Below are 27481 nucleotides of genomic sequence, written 5' to 3'. Positions count from 1 at the left end.
TTCCACCCTGCACAATCATTCCATGGACTATTGACTCACAGTGACCCTTCCTCCGCCTAGAACCTCATCAAGGGCCCATATCCTGGGAGAGGGTGTGTGTATGTGTATGTGTGTGTGCGATGGTGATAATATTAGACAGAAATATACAATAGATAAACCTTCCACTGGCAATGCCCAAGACAGACATAGATATATACAGACAAGATGGCTTGAAGTGGGAGGGAAAGGCAGAGAGTGTGATAGGCAACAGTGATGTTGGGAGTCACAGAGCCAAGGCTAGAACAGGCCTGGAACTTCTTCTGAGACCCTTCAGGTCAGAGGAGTCAACGAGGACCACACAGAGTCTACGCCATCTTTCCCACCGGCATGCGACTCAATTGCTGTGCCTTGGGCCCACTGCCCAGCACCTCTGAACCTCCTTGGCTGTATCTGAGAGAGAAAACCTCACAGAGGCGCTGAGGGAGCATAGACAGGCCATACAGCACCTTTCACCCTAGGGCTGCTCAGTGCTAAACCTCTGGCAACATCAGCTCTTTCCTCTTCAATAACCGAGGGGGGAGCCCCAAGTTTCTAGATGCCAAGCCGACTTCACCTCCCACCTCTCTGAAGAGCCCTGTGCTTCAGATGGGTCCGAACTGTGCAAGAGGAGAGAGAGAGAGAGAGAGAGAGAGAGAGAGAGAGAGAGAGAGAGAGAGAGAGAGAGAGAGAGACTGACTCCTGGGTTTTTGCTTTGCTGCTGCCCAGACTCATCTGCATTACGAGCTGAATAAGTCACTGAGGAGCCTTCTCTGTCTGCTCCCCCAGTCATGCCTGATGCAGTTTCTAATCTTTATCCATCCATCGCTTAAATTTCAGTCCTACTCTGAGCAACCAGGTACAAAGATAGGCTTTGCTATCTCCACAGTCCGCTGTCCATAATGAGGCATGGACTTTAGGACGCACAGGACACAATGGTTCATGACCGCACGGGCCTCTACCCATCCCATACCTGTCTAGGTATTAGACACCTAGAGTAATGCCCACAGTAGTCCTTGGAGCTGAACTATGCCCACATCGGGGGCCCAGAGGGACTCCAGTGACAGCTGCCTGCTTCCCTCTAAGCCAGAAGGAACAAGCAGGCTGCCCTCTAGCCTGGTGGATACCACAGCTGTGCTCCGATTCGCCCAACAGTGCAAGCAATTATTGCACTTAATTGCAATTGGTAGCTCACATCGAGAAGTGATTAGGTTTCCCCTGGAGATTCCCACCTTCATTTAAGAAAACCAGACAGGGCAAGGGCAGGGCAGATTATTCCTGTACAACCACAAGTGAACAGAGCTGAGGAGGCCATCGCCAGGCGATGTGGCTTCTCCTGATCTCTGCTATGCCCCAGAGCCCATAACCACCTACACCCACCACTACCTGGCACCCAGCAGCACCTGGTCATATGGGTCTCTTCTGGGTTCTGTGTGCAGTGCCCCATGCCACCCTGGCAAGCAGGACTACTTTGACACATGGGACCTTAATTCAGGCCTTGGGGGCTAAGCATGAAGAATAGAAGGGCCACAGAGAGCATCGTAAACAGCCTCCTTTGGCCCAGGCAACACGACCAGGTGAGAAGAGGGTGCTTTGGGCCTCCATCCTTCCTCCCTTTTGCTCTGTCTGACTCCTATACTAAATGCATTCCTCTAGTCTGTCCAGTCTCAAGTTTCAGTGTCTCTTTGTTGCAGGAAGCAGAGCCAGACACGTGAACGGGGTTGGGGGGCTGGGAGGGGGGTGGGTGATGCTTTCTGAAAGCTGCTTCACAGTTCACAAGATTTCCTCCCCCTGAGCCTAGCACAAAACATTCCTGCACTGCCGCTGTGCAGGCCCCAGCATTCTTGAAAGTTGGTGAGCAGCTGATTGTTTACAAACCCTGGCAAGGCTTCGGCAAGTCAAGGCCAATTTCTGGATTAAATTAGAAAAGAAAAGAGGAAACATATCCAAGTCTTGGCACAAATAGATTGTTCATTGAACACGAGTTGTTTCAGAACACACTGTGCTGAGGACCTTCATCCTGCTAGGAGAAATCAAAAGGTACAGGCTCGGCTCTGAAGGCGGAGGGGGACTCCTGAACCCCACGTGCTCTCCAAGCCTAAGGAATGGGTCTGCCCTTAGTGGAAGAGTGGTTCGCACAGCTCAGAGAGACTGTTCTTGCCCAGAAATCTACTAAACTGTTTTCAAATGGAGATTACAGCCAGTTCATTCACTCGTTTAGAAGGAATCCTCAAAGCGACCTCAGAGAACCTTTGAGGCAGTTAACAGTGGTGTGCTGGGTAGCTTGGGGTCTGAGTAGGAGAAAGATAAATCTCAGCTCGACTGTGAGGTCAGCAAGGCATCCTTCAGATAAGGGCTACTCCAGCTTCAAGGAGAAGGCAAGGGAAACTTTGTGTGTGGAGGGTTCGTTCTTCCTCTCGTGGAAGTTTGGCTGGTATGGTGTCAGGTAAAAGCCTCAGGTTTAAAGATAGAGAAACTGAGTCCAAGGAAACTTCACCAGGTAAGTGCTGCTTCTGACTCCAAAATAGGTGCATATCCCCTGCCGAATGCTCTCCCTGTTGAATGCTCTCCCCACCAGCACATCCAGCTACACCCCTGCCGAGGGCCACAGAAAGGGCCACGGCTGTCGCTCAAGGTTTTTTTTTTTCTTAAAGCCAGATAGTAGGAATTACTTAGGCACTAGTTCTGTGGGCCATCTGGTCCACTGTGATGACAATGGAGCTGAGACACTCCTCTCCACTAATGACGTCACGGTCATCTGTCAAGGTCACCGAACCTCTGTGTGACAGCTGTGTGCTGTGACGACGTCAGAGGAAACAAACCTGCAGCATCATTGAATCACATACAAGCACAGCTTGAGAAGTCAGTCACGTGTTCTAAATCTCACAGCTTCCTAAACCTCGGGTTTGGAGCCCAGTAAGCTCGGAAAATGGAACATGGGGATTGAAAACAATATTGATATTGTGATATCAATAAAACATTCCAGGTTATACACAAAATTGTAAGGGACCTGAGGTGCTGCTGGCTGTGCTCACCTGTGTCGGACAGCACAACTTCCCTGCAGCCTTGCTGTGAACCATGATCGTGCTGTGCATGCTGTCTCCATGCTCAACGCCAACAAGCCCCAGCCTGAAACACCCTCAGGCCCGAGGCCACTACATATTAGGAACTTCACGCACTAAGCTACGTGCTCACACGGAAGCAAATGATTTAATTACCCAGAACAAAGACTTTTCGTGCTTTCCTACTGTCACTTCCAAGCCCGCATTAAATGGATTTATCTCTGCAGTGGTTTGTGTTAGAATTCTTGATTTAAAACTTCTCGTGTTTGAGTTGCTGACTTGTTTCGTAAAAATATATATATATATATATATATATATATATATATATATATATATATATATATATATATTTTCCAATGACTCTTGGCTTGGAGTTAGGAGCGGTCTTCTAGCAATGTCTGAAATGACCTTAAGCATACTCTGTGTCGAGAGGCCATCTCAGGGCTCCCTCCTCTGAGCCCTTCACCTTGCAATGGTCAGCGGGGTCAAGGTGCTTGCTCTGAAGCCCGATGACTTGAGTTCCTAGGACACACTTGGTGGGAGGAAAGAACTGACTCTTGAAAGTTGTTCTCTGACCTCCACCTGTTCTCTCTCTCTCTCTCTCTCTCTCTCTCTCTCTCTCTCTCACACACACACACACACACACACACACAGAATATAAATAAATAAAAATTAACAGAATAGATATAGCTTGCAACAGAAAATATTCCATGGATATCACCATGGAAGCTATAAATCACCACAACTAAGAATGAGGCAGGGGTTGTTCCTCAGTGGAGCAGACACTGATAATGAAGCCACACAGACTAGAAGACTTTAACATGTGCGTTACCTGTTGGCAGACTTAACTCTCGGGCGCCCAGGCTAAGGAAGTAATTAAGGACGAAGGACAGACTCAGCCATAAGGGTGTACAGTAGTAGGTGGCACATCTGACCTCCGAAAGGGAAGTGAGTTTTATTCCCCGGAGACGTCGTGTAAATAACCAGTTACCTAAAAAGCACACGCTCCCTCACTGCAACAACATTCCACACTCATTAAAATGAAGCCTCGGAGAGGCGTTTCTGGGAGAAAATATGGAGAGATCTATATGAGTTCATTCTAATCTTATGGCATCAATAATATATTATCTGTGTTAAATATAGACTGTTTTAATGAACTGAAAAAAAGAATACTTTTCCGAATTTAGGTAGGGAACTGGGAGAAGTGGGTCTGGCTGGCGGGGAAGGAGTTGGTAGGTGGCGTCTCAGGGTAAGTGGGTCTCATAAAGTGATCAGCAGACACCCTCACCCTCCAGTGGGTCTGACAGGAAGCAGGGGTTGGGGCAGACGGCAGATTTTCACTTTCTGTTGTGATCTGAGTGTGATGACTCCCCTAGGCTCGTTTGCTTGGACCTGTGGTGTCCAGCTGTTTGTGCTCATTGTTTGAGGACGTTATAGAACCCATTAAGGAGGCGGAGTCTTCTTGGTCCTCTCTGCTCCTGTAAGTGACGCCTCGCCCATACACCAACCAATAAAACCTCTTCGGTTCACTGAGTTGGACTTTGATGTGGTTGTTATTTTGGTCTATTCAGCCCGTGTTCCCTTTGGAATAGACATGTGTGTGTCTTATGTCTAGAAAAGTCTCTCCTACAACACCCAGGTCAGTGGGCAGCTCACTGATCAGGCTGTCCTTCCGCCATGGAGCCACCCCTACCTGCTGTCACATGTCAACGGTCACGTGACCCAGAGTGCAGTTACAGCCCACCCAAGGCCACGTCTGGGTTTGCATTCTACCAACTACTGAGCTCTGTCACAGCCCAGTGCTATGTTGATGCCTCCATGATGCTACTTTGGTTCCAACCTGGGGAATCCCGGGACCAGATGTGGACTCATAAGAGGATTGTTACTAGCCACTGGCTGGGCCTTGGAGGGCTATTTGGTATTGTGGCTTGAGGTCCACAGACCCAGAGTTGCCCAGGCTTGCTTAGTAAACGGAGGTCAATTCCAAGTTCAGAAGAGCGTGCAGCAGGCTTTCCCACAATGCAACACTCAGGATGGCTGCCCCTGGCCACACTGGCAACTTAGACTTCAGTGCTGATTAATTACAAGTCATGTCTCCATTAGTGTGGCTACTATCAGGATGACAAGTGTGGTGGGCTGCGGAGAGCTGGGAACCCTCACACGCTATTGGTGGGCACATAAGATGATACAGCGGCCGTGGAAAGCAGCGTGGTGGTTTTGAAAGTCAAACATAGAATTACCCTATGATTCAGTCTTTCTACTCCCATGTCTGTAGCCAAAGGAATGGGAAACAACGGTGAACAGAAATCTGCAACTCGTGTTCACAGCAGCCTTAGTCACAACAGCCAAGAGGTGGAGGTTGCCCAGGTGCCCATCAATGGGCGAATGGATAAACAAAACCTGTCTAAATATACTACAGATTTTATTGAGCCTCCAGAAGGAGGAAGATTGGACATTCCCACATGATTCCAGCACTCAGGAGGTTGGAGGCAGGAGGATCATGAATTCAAGGCCAACTTGAGATACATAGAAAGACCAGTATTAAAAACAAAGCAAAACAGCACATGCACACACACCACAGACACAGACACAGACACAGACACACACACGCACACACACGCACGCACACGCACACGCACACGCACACACACACACACACACACACACACATGGAATTCCAACAGGCTACAATATGAACAACCTTTAGACTATCACACTAAATAAAATAAATTAAATAAGCTGGATCCCGAAGGACAAATATCATACAAATTCACTGGATTACAGGTCCAGAGTGGTTTAATTAGAGCACCAAAATCAGAATTATAGCAGCCAGCACCGAAGGGATCAGGTGAGGAGTCAGTATTTAATGGTGGGAGATTCAGCTCTGCAAGATGGAGAGAGCCCTGTGCACCGATGGTGTGGCCTTTGCATGTCCATGTGAATGACACTAATGCCACATACGAGCTGTGCCCTTAGAAATGGTGAAGATGGCCTGTGTGCTTGAGGGTGACACTCATGTGCTTGGCAAGCCCTCTACCACCTCTATATATTCCTAGCTCTCTTTTTACCTTTATTTTGATTCTTTTGTTGTTGTTGTTGTTGTTGGTTTTTTGTTTGTTTGCTTGGTTGTTTGGTTGGTTTTGTTTTTTTATTTTGGTTGTTCAGTCTTTTTAAGACAGGATTTCTCTGTGTAACCCTGGCTGTCCTGGAACTCACTGTGTAGACCAGACTGGCCTCAAACCCAGAGATCCACCTGCCTCTGCCTTCCGAGTGCTGGTACTAAAGGTGTGCGCCAGCACCACATGACTACTTTTTTTTTTTTATCTTTATTAACTTGAGTATTTCTTATTTACATTTCGATTATTATTCCCCTTCCCGGTTTCCAGGCCAACATCCCCCTAGCCCCTCCCCCTCCCTTTCTACATGGGCTTCCCCTCCCCATCCTCCCCCCATTACCACCCTTCCCCCAACAATCCCGTTCACTGGGGGTTCAGTCTTGGCAGGACCAAGGGCTTCCCCTTCCACTGGTGCCATTACTAGGCAATTCATTGCTACCTATGAGGTTGGAGCCCAGGGTCAGTCCATGTATAGTCTTTGGGTAGTGGCTTAGTCCCTGGAAGCTCTGGTTAGTTGGCATTGTTGTACATATGGGGTCTTAAGCCCCTTCAAACTCTTTCAGTCCTTTCTAAGATCCCTTCAACGGGGGTCCCGTTCTCAGTTCAGTGGTTTGCTGCTGGCATTCGCCTATGTATTTGCTGTATTCTGGGTGTGTCTCTCAGGAGAGATCTACATCTGGCTCCTGTCTGCCTGCACTTCTTTGCTTCATCTATCTTATCTAATTGGGTGGCTGTATATGTTTGGGCCACATGTCGGGCAGGCTCTGAATGGGTATTCCTTCTGCCTCTGTTCTAAACTTTGCCTCCCTATTCCCTGCCAAGGGTTTTCTTGTTCCCCTTTTAAAGAAGGAGTGAAGCGTTCGCATTTTGGTCATTCTTCTTGAGTTTCATGTGTTCTGTGCATCTAGGATAATTCAAGCATTTGGGCTAATATCCACTAATCAATGAGTGCATACCATGTGTGTTTTTTTGTGATTGGGTTACCTCACTCGGGATGATATTTTCCAGTTCCATCCATTTTCCATTTGAATTTCATAAAGTCATTGTTTTTGATGGCTGAGTAATATTCCATTGTGTACATGTACCACATTTTCTGTATCCATTCCTCTGTTGAAGGGCATCTGGGTTCTTTCCAGCTTCTGGCTATTATAAATAAGGCTGCTATGAACATAATGGAGCATGTGTCTTTGTTATATGTTGGGGCATCTTTTGGGTATATGTCACCTGGCTACTGTTATTTGGAAGCAAGAGCTTACTAAGTTGCCAAGGCTGGTCTGGAACTCAAGATCCTCCTACTTCAACTTCCCAGGTAGCTAGGATTATAGGCCAGAGCCTCTAAGCCTGCTGTTCCCTCCCTGCCCCTTTCTTTATTTGGAGTGCATGTGAGCAAATGCACTCTTACGTGCTTGTGGAGAGGCCAAGTATCAGGCATCCTCCTTAATCCATTAGTTTATTTTTATGGGTGTGTAAGTAGGTGAGTGTGAGTAGTGTACACACACATTTGTGTGTATGTGTGTGTGCACACGCACATGCGGGTGGGGACATGCACATGCATGTGAGCAAACACAATTGCACTTGAGCAGGTCCTCGTGTGAATGAAAAAGCCCGAGGGGGAAGTCAGGTGCCTGCTCTATCACTTCCACAGATAAGTAGAAACCTTACCTTTTGAGTTAGTGTCTCTCACTGAACCTGGAGCTCACTGCCCCAGATGGACTGGGACTATAGATATGTGGCAGGGAGCCCAGATTTTTGTGTGACTGCTGGGAACCTGAACTCAGGTCCTAGGCTTATATAGTAAGCACTTTACCCACCAAGTCATCTTCCCAGTCCCAGGCTAGACATCTTTTATTAAAACACTTTTAATTAAACTTTAAAATTCTATTGGATAAAAAAGACCGATCAGTTCTTCCTCTCACTGGCCACATTTCACAAACTCACGATGCGGCCTGGCCAGTGGGTACAACATTTCAGAGCCCAGAAGGACAGCTACAGAAAGCTCCGTCACACGGCAATATTCTAGAAGGGTGTCTTCACTGTTCTCCTTCTCCAAGGCCACCAGAGTGTCCCACCAGCCTTGTACAGTCCCTCTCCCAACTGTGCGAACACTCTCCAAAAGTCACAGGGAAGTGACATTCTGCTCCTACAGTGGGGAAACCTAATCTCCCCTAATCTAGACAAGGAACTCTTGAAACAGCAGGAGCTTAGATGAGGGGTGACTGCCCCTCCCCGCCAGTCTCACTGAGTCCCAGGACTCTGTGCCTTGCCCTTGGCTTCTGATGGACTTGACACCCTGCCCACGAGGCCAAGCCCTTGGCCAATAAACACTTGCTGTGCATGAGTGCATATCCGTGTGACAAGGGAAACAGATGTGACCCGGACGTCCTTTCTCAACACCTCGGGATTATCTCCTAAAATCTTCATGTTGTTGTGACAATGAGTTGGGGAATCAATTCAAGAATTCTTATGTTTCTGGTGTTTTTCTAGAAACCAAACCATCTTGCCATCATTATTTAAAACAGAGCTACACTTGGATCACAGGGATGTGCACCAGTGAATGGAAGCTTGTGACTGAAACTTAGAGAGAGTCGTAGATGTTCTCCGAGGAGCTCTGTGATGTAGGAGCCTCCAAAGAGGAAAGAGGAGGATTTTCATGCATCTGCCCCATGAAGAAGTCCCAGTCCCCTCACCTTCAGGCAGGGTGTTCTCTGTGATCTTGTCACTGTCGTGTGAGCAAAAACACGTTTTATTTGGAGCTTGAAAATATCATTACCTTAGAGACTGAAAAACCCATTCACTTCCATTATGGAATTTAAACCAGCCTACTGGGTGCAAGAGGGAACTGACCCCTTTTTAATGATAGGAACACCAAGGCTCAGAGGACTGGAACCTCATTCACATGGATACACCAGATCTTTCTGTTATTGTTATTATTATTATGATGATCATGGTGGCCATCATCATCACCACCACCACCACCACCACCATCATCATCATCATCATCATCATCATCATCATTTTCTTAATGTATGTTAGTACACTATAGCTGTCTTCAACACACCAGAAGAGGCCATTGGATCCCATTACAGATGGTTGTGAGCCACCATGTGGTTGCTGGAAATTGAACACAGGACCTCTGGAAGAGCAGTCAGCACTCTTAATCTCTAAGCCATCTCTCCAGCCCTGGTTTTGTTGTTGTTGTTCTTTGTTTTTGTTGTTGTTTTGAAGTCTTTCTAATTCTAAGCGTTGCCTTTTCCCTGCGAGTTGGACAGCAGTGGATCTGGGGGAAGAGTACATGCTCTGGAGGCTGATGAGATCTGCATATTTTCCGGTCTTATAGGCCTAGAGTGAAGATTTCCACAGCAAGTGGCTAGCCTGGGCCTGGCACACAACCAGCCACACATTGGCAGATCATTAGTTGCAGTAATTATGGTTTTATTTATTTTTGTTGTTACTATTATTATTACAGCCATATCTCAGAGCTTTGTTAACTTCAATAATTATGGTTTCATTATTATTAAATTAAAGGGACTTTTCAAAAATTAATGTGAGATTAGCATTCCCCAAAATAAAACCAACACATGCAAAGGATTGTGCATGGGGAAAGGTGCAGGTTCAGGGAGCCAAGGACATAACCAGGGCAGCTTAGGAGATGGAGACCACTCACGGGTGTGAGGGGGAATCTCTTTCCAGACTTCAGCTCACTCACTTTCTTCCTTCTATCCCTGATGAATCCTTTCACCAGGACCCTCTAGAACATGCTCTGTGTGCCACCTTAGTTCCCCAAGACTCAGCACCTGACCAAGAAAGGCAGAGTTAAGCTCCAGACACAGAGCCCATCTCTGTACCTGGGTCTGCCCACCTCCAGCTACATCCTTGTTCATTGCAGCGCCTTGTAAGCCCACTCTCCTCCCACAAAACAGCCCTTCCTCACCCTCCGTTTGAGAGGCATAGTCACGGTCATAGCCTAGTCCTTCCTTCAACTTCTCATCTCCTAGCATGGCTTCGGGGATCTTCCTGAATAGAGAGGATCTCAGCCTGTCAGTTTAGCTCTGCCCCATAAGGCCCCACCCTAGATTCCAGCCCAGTCCCCCAATACCCCTCGATCATATCTTTTTCTCCATTGCTGTGATCATATGCTCTGACAAAAGAAACTGAAGTAAGAAAGAGTTTATTCTGCCTCCCAGATCAAGGGTGTAGTTGGTTGTAGTGGGGAAATCAAGGCAGCAGGAGCTCAGGGTAGCTGATCACATCACAGCCACAATCAGGAAGCAGAAAGGGATGAATGATGCTGCTCAACTCCTTTCTCCATTCATACAGCCCAGAATCCCAGCCTAGGGAATGGTGCTGCCCACAGTGGAGGAGTCTTCCCACCTTAATTAATACAGTCAAGATAATTTCCCACAGGCATGCTCAGAGACCCATCTCCAAGGGGATTCTGGAGTCTGTTATGTTGGCAATTAACACTAACCACATCACATCCATCTTCCAGCCCAGTTGTCCAATGTCCTACTCTCTGTCCCACCCATAGACCCGCCCAGCCACCACCCAATCCCTATCCAAACCCGATTTCCCTGTCCTACTCAAGCCCTGTTCCCCACACCCCTCAGCCTTGACTCACAATGTTCATGAGTGTCAGCAGGTACTTCTGCACGTGCTCCTTTCCATGGAACTGGACCACGGAATCATCCACGCCCAGCAGGACCTCAATGTTGTAGTCATCGTCCGTAGCGTGCCTGCGCACCCTCCGCCGTGAGCTGTTGATGCGCTCCTCCAGGACACCTAGGGCTCTGCTGAGGCTGTCCAGGTTGCCCTGGGAGGCTCCTGGAAGGAAAGGACACCTTCTTTGGTAGCAGCCCATCACCCCTTGCCCAGGGGCATTACAGAAAGACAGAACCCATTTGGGTACAACTCAGTTACCAGTCAGTTATCCGGATGGCATTAAGGTGACCATTGTCTCATATACAACTCACAACACCCTAAGCCTGGAGCAATGTGCCCTTTCAGAAGTCCAGAGAAGGGCAATAGTGACAAACACTAAGTGCTAACACCTCAGTGGCTTCAAGTCCACCTTTTACCCAGCACTCAGCAGAAAGCATCAAGGACTGTGGCAACCTCATGACACTAGCAAATGCACAGCTTTTGGGGACAGACACAGAGGAAGATCAGGAGTGACTTTGCGGTGCCAGCCCTTATCTTACTTCCTTAAAAGGCTAAGGGCTGCCCAAGTGTCAAAAGACTGTTGTACCTATAGGATGCCATTGCCTCTTGCTATAAATGGGGAAACTGAGGCTCAACCCAGGCAGTATGCACCGTCCAGTGTCCCCCCACTCCTAGCTTTCCTCCCAGAACACACTCTCCCTCCCCTCCCTTCCTCCCTCCTCCCCCTCTCTCTCTCCCTCTTTCTCTCTCAACCTTTCAAGGACTCCACTAGTCTGATACCCATGTTCTGGGTCAGGACCTTCATGCCCACTCCCTTCTCATCGGGGAACTTTGCCCGCCACCCTGATACTGATGAAATTGCTCAGGAACCCACATACATCCCTCTCAGGACACCTCCTTCAGTCTGCCCTGGGGGGGGGAACTTCCTGCCTGCCCCCACATGGCCAGTACTTAGCTACACACCGATCATGCTCAGAAGTAGAGCCTAAGGGATCTCAGCTGAGGGTAAAGATCGGCAGCACCATCAGGACCAGAGCCCAGGATGCCTCGCCCACTTCTTCTAGCTGTTTGCCTTGATTCCCACTGGTGAGACCAAACATCTGAGGGTAGCCACTTGTGAAGTTACGAGGCAGCTTGGCATATGGTCCTACTCCCTGCAACCCAGCAAATCTCTCCACTCAGTCACATAGTGGGCACCTTCAGTACAAATGACTCCATTTTATAGATAATAAACCCTTATGTGTGGGACAGCCAGACAGATGCTTCGTGCACTGCAGCTTACCTTTAACATGGCAAACTGACAGTGTAACATACACACACATGCACACACACACACGCACACACACATGCACACACACACGCACATACACACAGATGCACACACATACACACACACTACCTATAACACATATATATAAACCTGTATACACACTACCTGTAGCATATGTATATAAACCTGTATACACACACTACCTATAACATATGTATATAAACATGTATATTCATATATATGTATAGTACATACCACTACCTATAACATATTTATATAAACATGTATGTGTGTATATATAAGTATATATATATATGTGTGTGTGCGCACACACACACACACACACACACACACACACACACACCATGCTGGCACAGACATAATTAAGTTAAAACACAAAACTACACATCTGTAGTACATAGCCATATGCTCACAAGTGCATGCAATGAACCCACATGCACGCATGCACAAACATGGAAAGGTCCTGTTCAGGGCTACTCTAGACATGGGGAACGGGCCAGCCCTGCAGGGAGCAGAGCTGAGTGTTGCTCCACTTGGCCGCCTGGAGATGATTCAGGGCCATCCTGATGCTTCCAGAGGAGCCGCCTGGGACTTCAACCTGACACAGGGCTTGAGGGATTGCTGATCTATTCTCATGCATTTATTTCTTTGCATTTTCAGCGCACAGGGACAGCTAACCTTCAGAGCCACCTTGGAAAGCAAGGAAGATGGTAATTTCCACAGAAAAAGTCCTCCCCTGGGGAAGGAGCTAGACACCACCTTCTGCCCTCATCTTGCTCAGGGTCACACAAAGGCAGCCCCAGGGGAACAACAGACTGAAGGGGGTACTCCTTGGGGCCCCCAGGCACTTTTTAAAAATACCTAATTTGGTTGACAGCATTTGAAACGTGGAAGATTTCACATTGGAAATCATTGAGAACACCTAGTTTCTTTTGAGAAATTTAGAGATGGGGCCATCCTTGGGTCACCTAGGGATACTGAGAGGGGGCATGTTGGGGCCCAGACCACCAGGCCACCTGCTGACCTGATGACTTCTTGGGCACTAAAGGTCTCAGAGGGTACCCTTCCCCAAGGCAGCACACAGTGACTTTCCTATGCATCTCCTGTAGGGGGCACTAGAGTCGCCATGAGGCTGGAGCTGGCCTGATGCATATCTTGAAGCTGAACCGCCAAGCTGGCATAGTTGTTTAGCCCAAGCACGCGCTTCAGGCCTATCCAAAGCAATGAGGCTTTATAAAGATCTTTTGGAAATGCCAATTTCATCTCCGGCATGGTAATTATTGTTGCTAACCTTATTCTCGTCTCAGTGATTTTTTTGGGGGGGAAGGGGGTCCCCAGTTTGCTCTCCTGTTTCTACGATAAAACACTGACTGAAAACAACCTGGCAGGAGGAGCTGAAGTGGCGACCATGAAGGATCTCTGCTTACTGGCTTGCTTCCTGCTTCTGTTCAGCTTGTGTCTTTATACAGCCTAGGAGTGGGTGGGGCTCTTCTCCATCCATCAGCAGTTCCACAGGTCTGTGGGCCAATCTGATGGAGGCAATTCTTCATCTGTGAGTATCTCTTCCCAGTGTATGAGGAACAGCCAAGATTAGCCATCAAAGGGGTGACCTTTGACTGGAGAGATGGCTCAGTGGTTAAGAGCACTGATTGCTCTTCCAGAGGTTCCTGAGTTCAAATCCCAGCAGCCACTTGGAGGCTCGCAACCCTCTGTAATAGGATCAGATGCCCCCTTCTGGTGTGTCTGAAGATAGCAATAGTGTATAATTAAATAAGTAAATCTTTAAAAAAAGGGGGGGAGGGTGACCCTCCTGGGCATTATATTTTAGAACACCTTCTCCAAGACCCAGCCCTTGGTAAAGAGGTCCCCAAACCTGGGGTCAGGTAAATGGATCAGCTCCAAACAATTTGACTCCTTAAAGCTTCAGGTGCTCCAGCTAGCTCTGCACAAAGCAGTGGGGTCTGCTGCCCCCAGGCCTGGAACCACATGAACCTTGCCTCCTGCCTTTCTGTGTCCTAATGGAAGTTGGCAGTCAGGCTGGTATTCCACCTCATCAGTCATGAAGACCACCCTTGTCCTCACCATGGTTATGACCTTAACACAAGCTAAACTCTGGTCCTGATATGCCTGTTTCTCCCAGGGCGCTCTGGCAGCAACAAGTTCCCGAAAAGTCCTAGACCAACTTCCCAGTGACTACATCTCTGGCTTTCAAAGCCTACCCAACCATACTAGGTGCCAGCCTGACCTAATGACCTTTATTCTACTTGGTCCCCAGCCCATAGTTCACATGACCTCATGTTCCACCCTTCATTACTAATGCGGGCAGGGTGGTAAACTGTCAATGCTGTCAATCTCCTGATGTGGTCTGTAGTTTTTCTGATAAGGTAACTCCCTCTCCCAGCAAAACACACACACACACACACACACACACACACACACACACATACACACACACACACACACACACACACACAGAGGGAGTGCGGGGGGAGGGGGAGGTCGTCACTGGTCCTCTGAGGAGGAGGGTGTTGACAGGTGTTAGAGAGAAGACAGGGGCCCCAGCAGCAGCCATGCCTGGTTGGCTGACCCTCTAGTCTCCCGTGTGTCTAATCACTGGATGAGTAAACAAAAGATACTTGGTTCCTGGCATTTCCTTGCTTGGGGACCCTTCTAGATGGCATCTGGAGCTCTCTTTGCTTTGCTAAAGATGACACAGCAGAAACCACATCCAAGAGTCCTGGTGTGAGAATGTCTACAAGGCAAAGGAAAGATGCTGAGAGCAGTTCGAGAGACTTGGGGAGAGGACAGGAGTGGGGATCCCGGTTCCTACCTAGGCAAGACTGAGGCAGAGGCACCCAGGAGAATAGGTGGTGGGCAAGCCCACCTACATAAGCTCTGTACAGCGAAAGGACTGGGGCTGTGCCTTCAAGCATCTGCAGAGTGACTGCTAGGACAAAGACGTGTTCACAGCCCTTCACAATGATGGAACTCTGTTCAGTTCTCACTAAGAGGAGGGGCTCTTTGTTGTTATCATTCCCTTCTGGCTTGTCCCTGAAAGGGCTCAGGAGCTGGAAGCAAGGTCCCCAACATAGAGTTATTGGGGTGGCAGAATTTCAAGACATGAAGCCTGTAGGAAGGTAATAACCATGTCACGTGGGCTCCAGGCTCATTAAAGAACCAGTGGCTTTGGATGGAAGTGGGGCAGGGCTCTTGGGACCAGGTTATCCCCCTGGGGACCAGCTGTTATAAAAGAGGGAACCTGGACCCTCATTTTGGCTTACTCTCTTGTCCAGCAATCTCTTCCTCTGAATGTACTCTACATGATACCATTTGATATGTTGTGACACCACCAGGGGGTGCTATTGCCAGAATGTTGTTTGAACTTTTCATTCCTCAGAATGGTGAGCAAAATAAGCACCTTTCCTCAATAAATAACCCAGTGTCAGGCATGTTGTGATAGTAGTCCAAAATGGATTAGGATAATCAACACGGATCAATAAAAGAGAAGAAAGGTTGAGCTCAACAAGCCACGTTGACAGAGAAGGGGAGCTAGGACCTGAGCCCAGGCTGGTCTGCTGATATACTTGTGGAGTGTTGGCAAGTGGATCGAGCTGCCACTGCTGATTCCTGTGAACTGAACAGCTGATTTCTAGGTAACACAGACAGAAGTTACTCCAAAGCCCTTTCTAAACAGGTCCAGCTCCCCATATCCTTTCTCTTCCATTACCTCTGGTGGGTGGTGGGCTACAAGGGAGGTTAGTGTTTAAAAACCATCATTAAAAGTAGACCTTGGAAAAGTTAAAGTTATACTCCTCCCTCAACACCTCCTCAAGACAGCATTCCCTTCCCTTCCCTTCCCTCCAGCAGGAGTGACAATTGTGAGTAGCTCTGACATCTTTTATGGATTCACAGTGGCACTCACTGTTTCTCCACCCTTGGATGAAGACCCCTCGAAGACAGCAGCCATGGGGAGGCCTTACCTTTCCCAATGCCCCATAGGAACCCTGGGCTGGGAGGGCTTGGAGTTATGGAAGAGATGCAGTGGGAACCCAAGACCCAGCAGAAGGACAGCTGCTCTAGAAGATGAGGCAGTTGCATGAAGGGACAGGAAGATAATATTGGTGGGTGGGAGCAGGAGGAGAATGTAGGGACAGGTGTTGAAGTGTGAACTGGACCGAGAGTGCTCTATAAATTACCTGCATGAGGACAAACCAAGAGAAGAAGGGCCAGGCAGCTTAAAACAAATGGGGCTGAGAAATTACACGTGCATCATGTAATTGGCAACAAAAAGAAATGAGGCGTCTTAATGTCATTCGTGAGATACAATAAAATCAGAGGTATTCGAGGAGGAAGGGCTGCCAAGGCAAATAGGGCCTGCAGAAGATGCTCGAGAAAGCCCAGTGCTCTCATCAGCACACCAAGTGGGTGGAAGGAGAAAGTGAAGGCCAGTTAGGTGTGAACACCTATTCCAGAAAACAACACATGAGTTAGAGGAAAGACTAGAGATGGGCATAAAGGGTTTGAATTCATAAGACGATCGATCTGCTGTTCAAACCACCAAAAAAATAAGACGTGCCTTTTTCATGCATTTGTGGAAGACGCTAAGACACACACACACACACACACACACACACACACACACACACACACCAACAAAAACCATGTCTATGATGACTAACATTGAAACAAAAGTTGGGAATTACAGTAAAAAGTAAGCCTTAAGACCTTTAGTTCTAAAAAGCATAGACTAAGTAGAAGGTATAAATCCAACAGTTGGCTTGAGTACAGAATCTGACTAAAGATAACCAGAAGAAGCTAGAAAAAGATGGCCAAGGGGAAGTCTAGATGCTTCTATGGGAAAGTGTTTCCCAACCCACAAGGAACAGACACATCCAATCTTACGTGAAATGAGTACACAGTGGTCAATAGCCTACTTGTCCAAAACAACAACCAGCTAAAAATTGCATTGGGGAAGGGAAGCCTGCTAACCAAAGTGCACAACCACCAAATGTCAAGGGGTGGGGTGGGGGATGATGAAGGTTAAAGACAAGCAAAAGGGACTATGCTTTAACTCTCTAAAATAATTTTTAAAGGAGTCCATAATAAATAGAGGAAAAAAATGAAACAATGTTGGATTGGAAGTTATTCTCATCCAAATTAATCTATTAAGTATAAAACAGTCTCAAAAGAATCATTAAACTCTAACACGAATTCCAGAACTTGCTTGTTCTGGAATCATCTTAGAAGATAACATGTGTTTTGAAAAAGTTAAACAAAAATGTGCTCCTTCAAATCAAGAGTATTTATGATAAAATCACATTTACTCTTAATAGAGTATGCTAATATCGTGAGAGATACTGAGTAAAATGTCCAAGGACACACCCCAACATCTGGGTGAAAAAAAGGCTTGAACATTAACTCCTTTCTGGAACCCATCTGTCTGGAAAGTGTCAGTCAGGGACTTTTACTTTTAAAAACCCAAAGATGTAAGCCCGGGATTCGCAGAAGAGAAACAATATCAGAACAGTCATTGGCTGGGAAGCGAGGGAGCTTTTCATGGTAATAAACTTGATATATTCAAGTTGAGCCCCATGCTGTTATGGAGGAGAGCCAGGATTCTTCTAGTCTTTGCCACAGTCTCCCCTGAAGCACTGACGGTGATATGTCAAGCACCATCCAGAAGTGGGGCGGGGAGCAGATGAGTTGAAGGCAATGACAGTCTCCTCCCGTGGCCTGTGCCCTCTGCTGGACTGGCATTGGTCTGGAAGCTTCCTTGAAAATGTGTAAAAGGTCTCTGGGATGCAAGCGCTTGTTGTGGTTAAGGGTGAGGGTGGCATTCTAGAAACAGGAGGATTCAGTGAAAGCCTACTTCACTTGATGCTGGTGGTCAGACATTCCCTATACTGGAACGAGCCTGAGGGAGCATTCTGAGGAGCCAAAGGGCAAAAGGAACCCACCTACAAACGCTGGGTTTCTGGTCATCGTGGCCATCATGGTTACTGTCTACATTTACAAAGGAACAGCTGTCCGAGGGCCACTGGCTCTCTCTGTAAGTGCCTCTGACACTGAAGATAGACATCGAGAAGGAACACACACACACACACACACACACACACACACACACACACACACACGGAAACAGGGAAGAGACTGTGAGATCATAGACCCTTCACCTGCCTCTCTCCCTGACATCAACCCAGGTCCCCATGCAGCTCTCTCCTTGGACAGAGCAGATAAATATACAAGGACCTCGCCCCTCTTCCAGAGAGTCCAATCTCGTGGCCCTGCAGTTATGAGCAAGCCCAGTCCCTCTGGCTCCAGCCCAAGGACAACACTTAGTTATAAGTTTACTATTATTTAGTGCCTTTTTGCTGTGTGACTCCTGGACAGCATAGGTCATGTGATAAGGAGTTTACCCACCCACCCCAAATATTTATAAAACTCAGGAAGTCATGTTGTCCCCTGGAACTGAAGGCTCTTTCCTTCCGGAACCACCACACTCTAGATGGCAGCCACCTTTTCTAATGAAGCTCTTTTCGGGGACTGGAAGGGAAAGTGTTTTCCCCTCCTGTCGCTATTTATCTCTCTGAATGCTTGCCCACTGCAGCTCTTCATGGCTCCCTGTGGACCTGAGCCTATGAAGCCCAGTGAAGGGGTGAGTTCATGCCAGTTTCTTTCTACAAACCTGGAGTGATTTTCAACAGAGGAAAGACGCGAACTCTGTGGGGAGCTGGGAGGGAAGCCTGTGCTTGTATTGTATCCTCTGCACGCTGAGAGGAGATGTTACATAGTTTAAGAAAGAGCAGGACGAGAACAAAACAAAACAAAACAAAACAAAACAAAACAAAACAAAACAAAAGTAAGGCATGACAGACTGAGTGAAAGGACTGGAAAGCTACGCTGAGAGCTTTCCTACAAAGTGAAGCAGCTAGTCAACCCAGATCTGAAAACAATAGTAAACGAGAGGCCTTGATCATCCGTGTACCATCGGATATCAGAAGCTTTGTAAAGAGCACGGAAAACCAGAGGAGAGGATACTAATCAATCTAGAAAACTCCCCTAGCTGGAGGGTGTTTCCACACTGAAAGGATTCATCTAGTACCCAGTGGGGAGAATAAACAGATCAAACGATTACAAAATTTCAGCAGACGAAGAGTCTGCAAGCTTCCATAGAGGACAAGCGGGAATCCGAGGGTGACAGAAGAAATAAACAGAGGGATGGGCTCAGAGCAGCTCAGACATCACGGAAGCAGCGTTAGAAGAAGAAAAACAGCGAAGCAAGAAAGCATTGGAATTCTGATGGGAAATTGCTCAACTTCAATCTTACACCCAAATGCTCAACAAAACATGACACTGAGATATAGAAATCTCCAGACATGCAAGTTTCCAGAACATTTACCTGCTGAGATGTTTTTTTTCTGAAAAAGCTACTGAAGGAGACTGTCCATCCAAACAAAAGATGTACCCAGTGAAGTGTAAGATACAAGGCACAGGAAACAGGAGACTCAACACAGAAGTGACAGGGGAAGACGATGGAACGTGAGCCCCAGCTGACAGCATGCGGTGTCAGGCGTTGACCATCCTGCAGCAACAAGACCCTAAAAATAGACTGTTGTCACCAAGACCTCCGCTTTCACAGAGCCGTCCTCTCTCTCTCTCTCTCTCTCTCTCTCTCTCTGTCTGTCTCTCTGTCTTTGTCTCTCTCCTGTGTGTGTGTGTGTGTGTGTGTGTGTGAGAGAGAGAGAGAGAGAGAGAGAGAGGAGAAAGAGAGAGAGAGAGAGAGAGAGAGAGAGAGAGAGAGAGAGCGCTAAGCCACACCAGTGCCATGTTCCTGAGGTATCAAAACTATGAGCTTTGGTTTTATAAGATTAGCTGCCACCAGCATTTTGTTATAAGGCAAAACTGACCAATACAATCTGGTATGATCAGAATGAAGTTATGGAAATGCTAGAAGAAAACGCTCTTCTATAATTTAAGAATAGATTGGCTTTGGGCTCTCGGTGCTCTTGTCTGGTCCCAGCCTTCACTGTCATTTGCTTGTGAGCCATTGGGAGTCACAGATTCCCATTGGTTAAGCGAGGGGAATGGCTGAAAGCACGGCTTGCTAAGGCACTTTGTGCACAGACAGAGGAGCCAGACTATGGTGCTGGGCCAAAGCATCATCCATGCAAATTAGGACAACTTTCTCCCCTCCCTAGGGCTCAGGAAGAGCAGGAACTACTCACTACACTGCTTAGAAAAGGGAGAGGGAGGCTTGCCACAGTGCACATGTAGAGGTCAGAGGACAATCTCAGGTTTTAGCCCTCGTTGCAGAAGGCATTCACCGCTGCTTACCCCAGGCTAGCCCATGAGTTTCCAGTGAGTCTCCTATCTCTACTGTCCACCTCCCCACAGGAACACTGGGAATGCAGGTGTATGCTTAACTGTGCTTGGCTTTTTATGCCATGTTCTAGGGCCTGGAACTCAGCTCCCATGCTTGCAGGTAAGTACTTTTTAAACCGTGGCATCTCCCCAGCCTACCCCAGCTCTTCTTGCTGGGGATTTGCAGGGGCTTATGGTCAGGCCTTAAATCCTGGCAGCTGCAGTCTCACAGAACATACACCGTTGATCCGATCTGGGTGAGGTCATCTGCAGGAAGGTCAGTCTTCTGGTTGTTAACTTTGAAGACATAATCACTCTGTGGCTGCAGATTCCCCCAAAGATGGTCATTAAGATAAAATATGTTTACCTAGATGCATAATCAGGGCGCGATGAGAGGCCCTGTTTGGCAGCAGGCAGGTTCTTTGGAAGCTCTGGAAGCAGAGAGCAGGCTCAGCCCCACGGGGGCCATCAGCACAGAGTCCCACTGGCGAGTTTTATTAAAAGGAGCTCATTATGGTTATTCCAGCCCAGTCTTTATAACTTTATTACCGAACCTGAATTAATTTCTGCAACTTCAACAGATGCAGCTCATTCTGTGTCGTTTTCATGTCTTGGGGTGTGAAGGGGAGCAGGAGGGGCACTGGGACAGCTTCAGTCGCAGGGCTTTCAGAGGTGGGCCTGGGATACTGTCCATTTCCAGGGTACCTGGGGGTCCCAGGCACCTTCCAAGGCCTTTTCAGGGACAAAAGGTGGCTCAGGAGAAGAGGAAGGAAACTTCTTTGCCTCCCTGCCTAGGGTAAGGTCCTTAGATAATGTTTTCCTAGGGCACTGGATGCTCCTTGGTGGGGAACATGGAGCCTCCTGGCTTCTCTCTGTGTGTTTTTGCCTTCTTAGAGATACAAAGACCAGGGTAGCATAGTGAGTTCTTTTGTACTGGGTACCTATCATTGATTTTGTTTTGATCAGTCACTGTCATCTTCTCCAAACCTACAGGAAAGCCAACTCCAACGGAGCTTTATTCTGAAACCCCCAGCTTCTGAAGTATCCATGTGTCCAGCCAGGGCAGTGAGCTCCAAGAACATCACTGTTGTATATGGGAAGTTACCACAGTGTGCAATTTCAGGGTGGCTTTTTCTGTCTGTTCTCCAGTACTGGTTTTAATTGTCAACTTGGGAAGGGATGGGTTATCTAAATTAGGTTAGCCTGTGGACATGTCTTTAGGGCTTATCTTGATTAATGGGAAGACCTGCCCACTGTGGGTGGCACCATTCCCCAGGCAGGGAATCCTATATTGTATGAGAGGGGATAAAGTGATCTGAGCACTAGCACGCATGCATTCATTCAGTCATTGCTCTCTGCTCTTGACTGTAGACATGACCAGGTGCTTCAGTTCCTGCTGCTTTGCCTTCTCTGCAGTGATGGACTGGGACATGGGTTTGTGAGGCAAATAAGCTCGTTCTCCTTTACCTTGCATTTTTCGGGTATACTATCATGGTGACAGGAAATGAAACTACGATAGTGATAAGACTGGGGTAAGGTCTGAGAGAAACCCCTAAAGGTGTACCACCTTTGTGGTGTAAGCTTTGTCCCTGTGTGGTTATCCGGAGTTGATGGGACTTTAGCCGACTGTGGAGGTGTTTGTTACTGGGGCCATAACCATTACAGGAGACAAAGCCACTCACTGAGATTTAGTTCCCATGAGAATAAGTTGTGATGAAAGTGTAAAGCGTGCTCCTGAGTCCCACTGGCTAACTGACCCCCCCAGGGACCCTGTCTGCCAGAAATCTCCTTTATGATCACTTGACTGTGAGAGGGCCCACACAGACAGGGTCACCTGAGAGGAAAGATGTGAGGCAACTCATCTTTCTTTATAAAGAAATGTATCTTCAGGCATTTGTTATAGCTGTAGAAAATGGACCCAGACAGCTGGTGGGACGGCTAGTACATCCCTCACTCGCCCACTTTCCTGTTGTTTGAATCGACTCACTTGACTTTCTGTCTCTTGCCACCACGAGCATCCCGGCGTTACCCCACGTAGACACTATCATGTGCACTGACCTCAGCTGGATACTCTCTGGTCAAAGCACCCCAAGATTATTGAGGTGTGACAGTCTCTCTGCTCTAGGCTTCTTTTTCACCTCTTGTTTTCTCAAGGAGCCCAGTGTGGGGTGAGGAAAAAACCTGTTAAGTATTTAAGGTCTGTGGCCTAAAAAGTGGGCCACCCCCCCTAAATACATGCCCTAGGGACATGGTGCTACAGTGTCTCTGTAGAAGTGTGAAGACCTCTGTGCTGGATACCCAGTCCTCGTATCATCTCTCAAGTTTTATTTACAGCAGTGATGGGTGGCCTAGTGTCCCCAGACCTCACCTGAGGTGCCCAAACTCCCCTGTCTCACCCTGCTACCAAGCACAACTGAGTTGGGCAGGACCTCCTTACCCACCCATTCTCTTTGTACTATCTTCCGAGAAGCCTCTGCACCCGTTCAGCAACCAGGTTCCTAGGGCCCCCAAGGGCTAGGGAGGCTTGGTGCTGAGAGGCCAGCAAAGCCCTATCCTGAATGGATCTCATCTAAATGAGTGTCCTGGGACCAGCCTTGGCCTAGGGGACACCAAACTGTCTATCTGCTGGGCAGTGCACTGAGAGTGGCCCTGGGTTTTCTTTTCAGTGTCTCCTTAGCACAAAGCAGCCAATGGGGAGACTGGGAGACGACCCAATTAAAATATTTACCATGAACTAAAGAACAAAACACAGACCCCCACAGGTCCCCACAGAGATTCCTCAGATCTCATCTAGATCCTTTGTATCTCATCTAGAATTGGGGGGGGGGTGGTCAGGAAACCAGTAAGTGGGGTCAACCAATGTCACAGAGCCCTGCATGGCTCTAGCCCCAACCCCAACCTCTAGGCTTCTATCACACACAGCCTGTGGAAGGGTGGCTCAGGATGAATGTTTCTGGTGTCCAACCCAGTGCACACACTGGAGACCCCAATATGGACATTGAGCAACTTCCTGGATACTGCCCCACAAGGCCCTGAGGCACCCCATAGTTGACATGTCCTGGATACCTGAGGACTGACTGCCTTCCTCATCTCCTTCTGTACCTCTATCCATGACACCTTTTGTCCATCCCCATTCCATGGCCTACCTCTCCTCAGTCCACAAAGCTAGCTCCTTTCTCCTTTTGGAGTCTCTGAAACCTTCCCTATTCCAGCCTCAGTCTCTCTGCCATGGCCTTGGCCTGGAACTCTAGCAGGACTTGATACAGAAGCCAACTGTGGACCTAAGTCCTCTCTGCCTGCCGGCTGACCTCTAACCCCATGTCATGCAGGCTTGGTCCTATATGTCTTTTGGCAGGAGCTGGAGGCCAACATATGCAGGAGGTCTCAAACGCCAGACAGCCGGTGGGTCTCCCTCCTCAGCCTGTTCCTCACTCCCCTGCCCCTCTCTTCCCCTCCTGCTCCTGTCCAAGTCCAGGTAAACAGAGGAACTGGCTGGCGTGGCTCTCCCTGACTGCTGCTGGGATTTAGAGGTAGTACCACAGGGTGTGTGCTAACTCCTCACAAACCTCGGCCAAAGCATGGCATTGAAAGACGACACCCATGGAAGGAACAGTGGGAGCATGGGCCGAAAGCACAGTCCATGTTGGGCACACAGGGTGCGGCTCTGATGTGATTCACTCCATCCAAAGCTTGTGCTGTGTCTTAGACCCCGTTTAGAGTCACTAAGAGGTGGGGCTGAGGGTCCTTCTCAATGTGATCAAGGCTCCACCTCATGAATGGATTCACCCACACAGGTCACACATGTATTTACAAAGGGAGGCTGCTCCAAACGCCATGTTGGTCTGGTCTCTTGAAGGTCCCCTGTCTCTGGCCATGTGATGCCCTGCCCCAACTCTGCCAACAAACAGGCCACAGGCGGCTGTGTTCCTCAACCCAGGGGCCAGAGTGTTATTAGTAACTGAAAACAGCAAGACGGGGGGCTTTACACGTGTCTTGTTAAAACTCATGCTTTTGTGTTTGCTGTTCACAGCTGCCCTGTAGGTGTGAACAGGACTCCTGTCGGACAGACGTAGAAACAAGCTTAGCAGATACCGCAGGGGCCCAGCAGTGCAGGGCGTCCCTGTCTGACTCCAGCAGCAGCCTGGGGTACTGACCTCAGAGACTGACAGGCCACTCTGAGGCAGCATCTGTCTTTGGACCCAGCGGACGACAGGCAGCTGCAGGCGTCAGCGCCTCTGACTTTGGTTTGGATGTTGTTTCAGAACCAAATTGCAGTGACCCAGAGGCACAGTCACCTTACTTTAGCCAGAGTGAAAACAAGGGTAAGCAGCCATGATGATAATAAACGAAACATCTGAAACTGTAAGCCAGCCTCAGTTAAATGCTGTGGTCATGGTGTCCCATCACAGCAATAAAAACCTAAGACACACTGGGAAATCCCAAAGGTCTCCCGCTAGGTAAACCTGAGGCATGTTAGGACTTCTGAGGGGAGAGAGGGATCAGCTGCTCACTATGCCTCATGTCCCTCTCTGTCCCTGACCTGCCCAAGGAAGGCTTAGGCAGTGCCCTCCTCCTCTCCCCTATGCTGACCACAAGAGCAGAGCATCCCTTTCCCCTGGATATATCCTCTTGATTGACAGTCCAGGAGACACAGGGAACTCTCCCAGGTCCCAGTGCCTCCTGGAATGATGGGGTATGGGTGGCAGTGTGGGTAGCAGCCAGGCTCCTTGGGTCTGCCCTGAGGAGCCCCACATGGAGACCACAGGCATCTCGCCACTCTCCTGGCCCCCTCCCACATCCTGCTCAGCCCAAGACAATAAAGGAGTAGCGTTCCACTCCCTCTCCCAGAGAGTGCCAGGCACCGACAGTCTCTTTCCAAACCATGTCTTGTAGCAAGCTCCCTGTGGGGCCAAGGCCTTCCTTTCTGTCCTTCTGGCCTCTCTTCTCGCCCTGTCTTCCAGAGGCAGCAGACATATGAGCCTGGCTTTGAGCATCCTCCCCAGAGCCTGCCTCTCCCACAGGTGAGTTTCTAGTGCAGACAGGCTGCTAGCACTCGAGGTCCCTGAGGTATATCTGAAGACATTTCCCCAGGTCGCTCAGTCCTATAGGTTTTGAATTCACCCCATTTGTCTTCCCGTGTGTATTTGGTACCTGAGGACCCGAGGGTGGAAGCTTTTCCACACCATTGTGTGTCCCACCAGCCCTTCTCTCATGATGCCTCCCACCTGGGTTGTGGTGGAGGAGGCAAGCAGGGGCTCCCCTGCTCCTGCAAACCCTGGAGGAGCAGCTGTGTTGCTGGCAGCACTGAGCCTGCTGTCAGCTCACAGTGTTGACCAAGCTTAATTTGATACCCCTGTTTAGAGAAGGAAGGAAATCAGAAATTGGAGCCAGAGCTGAGACCAGTGAATCTGATCGGCAGGGTAGCCTGGAAGGGCTTTTCCTAACACACAGGGAGGGAGTAGGAGGTACAAATGCTGCAAGTCCAGATCCCAGCCCTGCCCTGAGAATCTGGGGGAATGGGGTGCAGAGAGCGGTCACCCAAGTCCACCTTTTCAGCCCAAGGCTGCAGAGGCCAGGCACGGCTAGGCAAGTCTCCCCAAATTGTGATCATACATTTCCTTTTTCTGTTTAAAAAGCCAGGGAGCAGCAGGCCAGGTCACTGGGAGACAAAGTGGGTGAGTAAGGGGCCTGGGCATGGGGTGGGAGTGGGGGATGTGGGGCACAAGGCAGGGCACCCGTTCTGACTTTCACTAAAGCACCAGAGACCTTACAGGACTCAGCGGCACACCTCCACGCCTGCTGTCTCCTAACCCCACCCTGGAGCAGGGAGCATCCACCCCACAGCCCGAGACTTAGCCACCACTTGCTGTGTGGGAACCGTGTTCCTTCCAGGACTGGCCTTGTGTTTAGGGCAGTTCCTATCTACCTGCGTCAGGCCCTGGCTGGACAAGCCACCACAGCATCCCCAAACCCCTGCTTTTATCTCACTGCTTTGCTCAATTTCCAAGTATTCCTGTAACTTCCACTACTGACCCTGTGTAGTATCAGTCTTCCAGTCACTGTCACGTGACTGCTACACATCACCCCACACTCACGCTCACATGCAATGGACATGCTGTTAGTCACATGCAGTTTCATACACCCACTCACAGAGAATCAATAATACCTCCACATCCCTACGCACACATACACATCCAATCATTCATTGGCTACATACTGTCACACACAGACATACACAATAACACACTCATTTTAGCCCACACATGTACACACTTGCCTATGTACATCCACACACTTGAACATGTATGATATTCCCTCACACACATGCTCACAGACATGCCCACATATGGTGTGCTCACACATACACACACACATAATTTTTCACACAGCTCCTTGAGATGAATTCCTCGAGAACTTAAGCAACCTCTGACCCTTCTCCTGATGAAAAATAAAGAAACTGAGCCAATGAGACCTGTCGGCTCGATGGAAAACTACGGTTATCCAAACGTTGTGTCTGAGCAGAGATTGGAGGGGGGACAGAGGCTGTGGGAATGGAAGCCTCTGTAGGGTTCATCTCTCTTGAAGCGGCAGCCAGTTGCCCACATTGGAAAGAGATGCGTGTCTCTTCCCTGATCATCCTTTGCAGGAGAGGTGGCCGTGAGACTTAGCAAGATAGGGTGGACTCTGTGGCTCACTGTGGCTTTACAGTGGATGCCTGTTGTCACTGACCCATCCTTCCTTGTGAGGGGGGTTGCCATGGCTCCCAACACACTGATAGCCCACAGGGGCCACAGGCCATTGGCCCCAGGTCCCAAGCCAAGAGCAGTCCTCACTCATGCCTCCCAGACCACTGGAGTCCCTGAGGAGCCGGATGCCTGGACTCTGCTTCTAAAAGTCTCTCACTGAGCCAGACACTGTTTACATCTCGCGCCTACCCTCTGCATTTCCAGAAAGGAATACACTCTTTTCCCTTCCTT

At 48.7% G+C, this 27481-nt stretch overlaps 1 protein-coding gene across 1 annotated transcript in view; it reads right to left on the bottom strand.

Moving 5' to 3' along the window:
• The window catches only part of Adamts2 (ADAM metallopeptidase with thrombospondin type 1 motif, 2), a 215605-nt gene that overhangs the window by 56772 nt on the left and 131352 nt on the right, over window positions 1–27481 (bottom strand). Inside the window, 1 exon segment of the mRNA NM_001395424.2 lies at window positions 10812–11014. Coding sequence (NP_001382353.1) covers window positions 10812–11014 — 203 coding nt within the window.

The sequence above is a fragment of the Rattus norvegicus genome, chromosome 10 (assembly GCF_021556685.1).
Source record: "Rattus norvegicus strain SHRSP/BbbUtx chromosome 10, alternate assembly SHRSP_T2T, whole genome shotgun sequence".
NCBI lineage: Eukaryota > Metazoa > Chordata > Mammalia > Rodentia > Muridae > Rattus > Rattus norvegicus.
Note: the sequence above shows the minus strand (reverse complement) of the source record. Positions and strands in the feature narration are given on the sequence as shown.